Genomic DNA, 8270 nt, shown 5'->3' on the forward strand with positions numbered 1-8270 from the left:
ATGGTATTGTGCTTGGAATCCAAAATGTCTCCCAAAAGGCTCACTGTACTGAAGCCTTGCTTGCTGATGGAGTTCTGGAAAGTGTTTTTACCACGGGTGTTCACAGATCACCAGTGGGTTAGTCCACAGATGAGGTCATAATTAAATGGCATTACTGGTAGGTAATACAAACAGGATATGACACCCAGATGGAAGCACTGGGCTATGGGGTGAGACACTGGAGACTACATCTGCTCCCTCCCCCTTCCCTCTCTGCTCTTTCCCTTTCTCTCTGCCCTTAGCCATCGTGACATGAGCAGCTGTCTCCTGCTCTGCCCTTCTGCCATGTCTCTGCCTTGACACAGGTCTAACGCAGTACAGGCAGCCACACACAGACTGCAGTCTCTGAAACTGAGCCAGAATAGATTTTGCCACTTTAGGTGGATCTAAGACAGGTGTTCTGCCAGCCATGGAGAGCTGACTACCACAGATGCAGACAGTGTGACTGCCAGAGGACAGGGCAAGAGATTTTATGGGATGGAACTGTTTGTGTCATGATTTCAAAATGGTTATATGAATCCACACACTGTATTAAAATTCAACACTCAAACATAGAACCCTCTACCAAGGTACTAGTTTTCTATATTTAACATGTAATGTTTTATACTAAAAATAATGAATTCAGTTTTCTAAGTACTCTAAAGTTTTTCCATGGCAGAGCTTCTGATACTAATCCATTACTATATGAGAAGATTCTCAATAACAAACATCTTTAAAGCCTGCAAATCAACACAAAACATAAATAACTACCTATCAGAATTTACTTTATCATTAGAATTCCTAAAAATCTTATTTCCACCTTGTACATGGGTATCAGAACATCACGTTGGTACGTCTTAAATAAAAACAATAAAATATAACTCAGAAAAACTATCTGTTAAGCATCAGTATTTAGTACCAACAAGATGTTCTGAAGCTGAGACTTCCCAAGTCATCTTGAACCTAACTATCCATTTATATGCTTCAAGTATCTCTGCAGAAGTTGTCACTTAAAAACCAACACAGCAAATACTGAAAAGTCTGTGCTAAGACCAGCAGAGGGCCCAGCCCAGAGGCAGGTTTTCGCACAGACTGCAGGTGCCTGCCAAGCAGTGTGCACTGGCTGCACAGAAGTACACGGCTGCGTCTCCAAGCTGGATGTCTGTGATGTGCAGGGAGACCTGCTTAGCTGCCTTGCTGAAAGAAACCAGCAGTCTTCGCTTTTGCACGCTCACTGCATTTGAACGAATGTCAATAATGAGCTGGGGCCCCTTCCCAGCTTCTTGTTTGTACCAAGGGAAGTAGGACGAGCCACTGTCCGAGTAAGTACAGCTGATGACAGAGGTGTCTCCCTCCTGCACTCGCAGGGTGCGGGGAAGCTGCTCCAGCTGCTCTGCTCGGCCCCCTGCACAGAGGAAAGGAAAGCAGAGAAGGTCTCAGATCACTCTCCACAGCTGACTTTTTCTACAGTGTTGTAAAGAACCTTAGTAAAGCCAGTCTTCTCTCTGGACGTCTACAGAGCACCTGTTAATATACAGTGTCTTTCGGCCCCGAATCCTCAACTTACAGTCCAGCTGCAACCACAGGAACGTGAGCAGAGCATGAGCCGGCGCCCTCATGGTTCTTCCCAGTTGGATCAACAGAAGACTTGCAGTCTCTGGCCAGAGAGCTACTGCCTGTATCAAGGTGTCCCTTTCTTTCACTCTGATAACCCTACTGGGTTTTTGGCACGGTCTTCAGCCAGTAAAGAAAAGGCTGTGCTTCTGCTCTCTTTGAATCCCTGAAATGAACCCTCCACATAGAGCTTCAGCACCAGCTGGGCGATACTGCCCCCTCGTGGTCACGTCGCTAAGTACTGACTCTGGTTCCATGTTCTCTCATTATGCGGGACTCAGACAAAGGAAAGCAGCCAGGAGAGAATGGCAGAGCTGGTTCCGTATGCAAAAGCAATAAAGGCTGTAGTTCCTCATCCTAATGGAATGATAGGTTTTTGCAGTCCTGTATGATCACCTTCACAGGTACACAGCAAGCAGCTCAAAAAGTTCATCACTCTAAAAATTGCTGATCCCAGGATGAAATCTCTCTTGTCAAACCCAAACAGAACTCAGAGGTTGGAGAGCAGGAGGTCAGGAATTTTGGGTTTTAAAACTAATTCCCATCATAAACAGTAAGACACTGTATAGCTTTAAATTCAACACCATCTGCCCTTTGCCTGTATCCATGAGCCTCGGGAAAAGGGTGATGATTCCCTTAGTAACTGCACGAAGTGACACTGATATTTCACGTCACCACAGAGTCATCTTTGCTTACAGAAAAAAAAAAAAAAGAACTTTACTGTGAGCCAGATTTAAGGCTGATATAGTTGATTTTCATACTATGCAAAATAAACTCTTGGCACTATTATCATTATGTAACAAGTATTCGACAATAAGATCCTATAGTTTAGTAAATTTTTTTGTCATACAAAATAGGCACATTTTCTATTTTAAGACAGCATTATTATCAATTGTACCTAATCTTTTTTAACTTGTATGTTCATAAAAGTTATAAAAAGGAACTGAAGCAGTGAGTGAAGAAAATTGCAGAGAAATATTAATCCAAAACAAATTTAGAAACACTTGTAATAATGAAAAAGCAACTTAATGAAAAAAAGTAGAATTACACTTTCAATGGCAAGAAATGCTGTATTGTTTTAAGGCAGTCAGGGTCGGTTTCAAATCAAGTATTATAAAAGCTGTAGTGACAATAGTGTCATTTGTATGAATGGAAAATAGTACTTATTTTCTAGCCAATGAATTTTAACTTCTGTTAAATCCACAGACATTATCAAATAATTTTAATTAAAGTAGAAATAGCACATAAAAGTCCAAATATACTATTTTGTAACAACTTATTTTAGAAAAGGAAATTAGCTAACTAGAAATTATACAAATTTTCAGAAGCTTCAGATGGCAGTTTAAGAAATGAGAGGTTAAGTGGCTGTGCGTGCACTTGGAGAGAGAGGGCATGGACCATCATGGTCACTCATGGCACAGGGAGCTTAGGCTTTAACCCTGCAAAGTCGGCCACCTTCTTGTCAGTTTGAAAACGCAGACACTGCAGACCAAGAAGACACATTTGTATGCTCAGCTCTCTTCACATTCCTGTCAGTGTCAGGAAAAGGTATTGGAGAAGAGCGCTTTTCTCGCTATTAAAGCAGCAGTGTTTGAGGTAAATCCGTGTTCCCTGTCCTAAGGATTAAGACTATAAGAGAGAAGGGATTCTATGTGGAACTCTGACTGGGGACTGACTGGGACTCTTCAAGGGGAAGTATCAACAGTTGTCTACCAGGCTGGGAATGATGACAGCAACATGGAGGGGCTTCCGAGTAGCCCTGCTTCCATCCAGTGGGCAGTGCCTCACTGACTGGAAGCCTGAAGGGCACCCCACCTGCCGCTGCAGGCTCAGTGATGCTCACAGTGACAGAAATGTGGCTTTGGAGGCTTCTGGCTATTAGTATGAAGCTTAGAATAAAAAACCTATATCCAATATACTGAGCGTAATTTTAAAAAGTGAAATTATGTGTTTCTGTTACTCAGTATCTAAATGCCAAAGACACTTCTGAGCTTACTTGCATCATCTACAACAAATGCTTCAAAGTTACACTGCATATCACTTTACAGTGAGTCCTGTGAAGTGAGAAGCCAACTCATGATTTCACACTGCAGTGATCTATGGTCTCACACAAGGTTATCTAAAATGCTCTTCTTCCTGCTGCACAGACTTGTGTAACAAACCTGACTTTAACATTCATCCAGAAGGCAAAGATTCTCGCAAGGTGCTCTCCCAGCACCCGCCCTCCACCAGTGAGCTGCAGACAACTCGGCTTCCAGGCTCTGAGACCACAGTGCTTAGCCAGGCAGATCCCTTTTGCTAATGATCCCTTCCCTCCCTTGAGTGCTTGCCATAGTGCACATCCGCAATTGTAATACTTTCACCCATTCTCAAATAAATCCTTTATATACAGAAAAAGACAAACTAGGTCTTAGATTAAAGATTAGGCAAACAGTCAGATCCAAAAATCAAGGTCAATATTTGTGCACTCTACTGAACCATCAATAATAAATTGGAAAGGGTAGATGCTATATCTATTTTGTGCACAGCTGGACCGAGTTTACATGTTTGAAATCAAGGAAGCACAATGATTTACTCTCCTAAACTAAGAAAAGTCCCTTCTTTTTCAGTTGAACTTACCTTCAGGATCTTACATGGAGAAAAATTCTTCCATGGCCCCCTGCTTCTCTAGGAAGAGAGACAAGGAGAAAGAAAAGTCATGATCCACATGGCCAGCAGGGGTTAGTGGGACCCAGGGCCAAGGCTCTGAGGACTAAGCAAATCAGTTCATGTTCTGATTATTATGGGGATGGCTTCTGTGTTTATCACTCCTCACTGGTACACTATAGTGGTAGTTTTTCAGCTAATTTCACAAATTATTGTTGAACTTGCTGTCCTAAAATATAATACTGCTACAGTTTTCTCCAACCAAATGGAGGAAACCACACAAAGAAAAAGAATTGGACCACACTGGAAGAAAGTAAAATTATCCTGGGGGAAGGAAAAATGAGTAATATTAAACATTGAAAAAACACTGAAGGCCAGGGATATAGCTCAGTGGCACAGCACATACCTGGCAATTGTAAGGTTCTAAATTCAATTCTCAGTACCATAACAAGAAAGAAAAGAAAAGAAAAGCTATCCATCATGTGTGTATGTGTCATAATATTACTTATAATGGCAGAAATATATTTTTACATTTCTGAAGCTTTAAAGAAAACAAAAGAACTTCATCAATGCAAGAAAAGACATGCTTAAAAGGAAATGGAAAAATAAACCAAGTACGTGTCAAGTAATACCAAAATATTAAAGCTGTTTAAGGAGATGAAAATGTTAAATGCCCTGTCTTGATTATTCACCATTATACAGAAGTGTCCCTGCAAGAGATTTTCCTCCAGCAGTTTGTAAACCCACTTACTATGCAATATTACTCTGGCAAGGGATGACAGAGTTCATCTGGCCTAGGAGAGTATCCAATATACCTTGGATGATCACCAACTCCTGGGCAAATATTTCACTAATGGTAATTTCTTTCTTCTTATGGCAATTTTTCATAGAGTTAAGGCAGAAATCACAGCTAGCAGTTGGGTATGAAAGCAAGGACTGAGATAACAACCTGGAAAGTCACAAAAACCCAGGGGAACAGGTATATAGCAGTTCTGTGAATGGTGTCCTCAGGCTTCAGCCTGGTGTGGACTGGTCAGCATCCAGAGTGACCACATCAGAGCTCTGACTGCATTGTCTCTTTAGTACATTTCAAAGGAGCTGTCTGGTCCAGGTAAATTTACCAGAAATTCAGCAGGACACTGGAATGGTGGACCTAAGGCTGGATTTCAGAAACTTTAAGAGCTATTAACACGGTGTGTGCAGAAGTGTCTACAGGTATAGCTGGCCTTTTAGTTAAATTTTTATGGTGGTGATTACAAGGTTTTTAAGAAAGATTTTTCTAGATCTTTATGACATGTATGCTATGTATAGGTTTTATTTAATCTAATCTTGAATTATCTTTGCTACAAATGCAGATCCATTATCACTGCCAGTCATCAAGGGTAGGCCATATCTAGGAAAGATTTTTCACAGCAGGATCCTTCAAACTTCCTTAGCCTTGGCCAGTCTGATAGTTGTGAATGAGCACTAAGTCTTGCTTGATGGGGCAGGTGACACAGGGCCAGTGGCATAGATTCTAAAGTCTGAGCTGGCTGCAGGTATACTGGTGCCCGTGTTCTGGCTTGAGCTCGCAGAACATATAGTGGGTGCAGATTTGGCTCTGATAAAGACAGATCCTTTTGGAGTACTGGGTAACGTTTTTCTGCCTGGGGTTGATGTTTTAGTCAGTCAGGTCCCCATGGTGGCCTTAGGCCTCTGAACCAGATTATTTGAGCACAAATTTTAATCGTTGTTGACAGATTTCGAAACAGCAACAGAAAGCAGTTTACTGTGTAGATCATCCATACAGAGAGTTTTGGACAAAAGAGTTTTGTGCTCGGTGACTACAGCATATCTTGCCTGTCCAGCTCCATTCCTAACAGAGTTCCTTCCACCCATAAACAGGGTGTATTCAGCATCTGTTAGGGTGTCCATTTTTTGAGTCTGGTTTGCTCAAGATAGTTCATTTAGTACCAGAAATCTTTGCATTAGAGTCCTTGGTACTGAGTGACCAGGCTGCTAGAGCCACCAAGGTAGTTCCAGGACAGTATGTGGCACCTGGACAGTTAGGTTGTGGCACAAGATGAGCTTGTAAGCTTTCTTGACAAGAAAAACAGTGACTGTTTTCTGTGACTGTTTCTCAGTGACAGACACAGAGAGGGGATTCAGCCTTTAGCAATTGGATCCAAGCTTTTGCACAGGTAGGCCACTGGGCACTCCCAGGGGCTGATAGTATGAGTAAGCATTATTGATTTTGTGAAATCAAGGATCCAGATTTATAAAAGCCAGCAGCTCCAAGAAATTTGTGGAGTTTTTTTCTCATAACAAATTTCTGCCAGACATTTCAGCAGAGTTTTTGTGTCTTTCCAGTAGGCAGCTCAGGTGTCATTAATCAGAGATGCAGTGATGTTTTGTGCTGTAAAACTAGTGAGGTCCCCTGAGAGGACTTCTCCAAAAGAGGATAAACAAGGTTTTGAACCCATGGGAGGTTGAGTCTATGGAAGGTGACTTTTGAGTACAGAACTGGAATCTTCAGTAAGAGGGGCTGGCTGACAGCCGCCAAGGGAAGGCAGAAGAAGGCATTGTTTAGGTGTCGGCAGATGCGCTAGCAGGCTGTGAGTGGCAGAAGACCAAGGTAGCACTGACAGCTCAGAGACCCAAAACTGGATGATATTTCCCATTGGGTTTCTTCATAGGCAGTTTACTAGTTTGACAGTCTATAGACAATCTCAGGTTTTGAAACCTCTGATGTGTCATTGAATTTTTAGTTAAAGTCTCTTATGGCAGGGAGTACTGTTTACTTGGGGCATGGTGACAGAGCTGGAAGGGACAGAGAAACAGACTGTCCCAAAGAGAAGGTGATAGGACTTGGCCAAATCGATTGTCACAGCTGCCCCCAAAATAGTGGGAGAGGTTTTAACCCTTTGTGGCAATCGAGTCTAGGGGAGTTGTGTCTTGACTAAGGATTTCCCTAGTTGAAGGGGCTTATGGAAGCAACTCACAAGAAACAGAAACCATTTTTAAATCTAGACATGTGAATCAGGTGGCATCTGGAGGTAACGATAACAGCCCATCAGTATACCTAACTGTTTTAGGTGACTGAGGTATTATTAGATGCCTATGTGCTTCCCATGACATAGGATTTTATCAATTTATATCACAGAGTTACTTTCTATGGGAGCATAGTTGGTGGCCAGGCCCAGATGCAAGACTTTGGCTCATAATTATGGGAGGAGAGTTTCGAAAATTTGAAGATTGCAGTTATCTGTTTCAGACTGATGCAGGCATCACCTTTCTCTCGGAAAATGTGCAGGGCTAACCAAGTGGGAGGCTGACTGGTATGGTGATGGGAATATATGTTTGACAAGCTGTCCTAGTAGGCTGTATGTGTGAGCCTGGCAAAAGGGCTGAGAAGCAAGAGTCCTAGGTGCCTTGCTCATGGTAACCATTTTCTCACAGAGTGGACTTTTGATTTTTGTCCCCTTCTTGCATGTCTTTCAGAAGCACTTGATTTTATGTATCTAGGCAGGAAAACCTTTGGGAAAGGCCATGGCAATTCATTCATCAGGGCTGACAGTCCAGTGTTTCCTCAGTCATAGTGTGGAACTCAGAAGAACTGCTGACAGTCATCTCAGATGGTCTTTAGAGGATGCCATCTGGCCTTAATGGGTGCATCTCTGGGTGAAGAAAGGGCTCTGTGACTAAATTCAGACAATGACTAAACTGGAACCCATTCAGTTGGCTGGAAGTGGAGGAGTCAGGTGTGGGGAATGAAGCTATAGGTATTTGAGCAAATGTGGTATCCAATGAGGGTGCCAAAGCAGAATTATCAGGAAAAATGAGGCTTTTTCTTTTTTTTCTTTGAGTGATTTGGTCTCATTTTTAACTTTATAATCTCTGAAAAACCCTTTTTTCTGCAGTCAGTGCCTGTGGGTTTTTGACTGTTTTCCATCCCTGATATCCTATATGTGTGTTGTGTACCCTTGTAACCTTTTACCTTGACACAACAGACA

The 8270-nt window shown here is 42.2% G+C and overlaps 1 gene segment (V, D, J or C); it reads right to left on the reverse strand.

The window, feature by feature from the left end:
* Positions 1 to 1049: 1049 nt before the first annotated feature.
* On the reverse strand, positions 1050 to 1786 carry LOC111758151 (T cell receptor alpha variable 13-1-like). The segment is given in 2 exon segments: positions 1050 to 1423; positions 1586 to 1786. Coding segments are annotated over 2 exon segments (411 nt in total).
* Between the last annotated feature and the right edge of the window lie 6484 nt (positions 1787 to 8270).

Source organism: Cavia porcellus, unplaced genomic scaffold (assembly GCF_034190915.1).
Source record: "Cavia porcellus strain 051 isolate PalLab524CR breed Dunkin Hartley unplaced genomic scaffold, mCavPor4.1 scaffold_26, whole genome shotgun sequence".
Classification (NCBI taxonomy): Eukaryota; Metazoa; Chordata; class Mammalia; order Rodentia; family Caviidae; genus Cavia; species Cavia porcellus.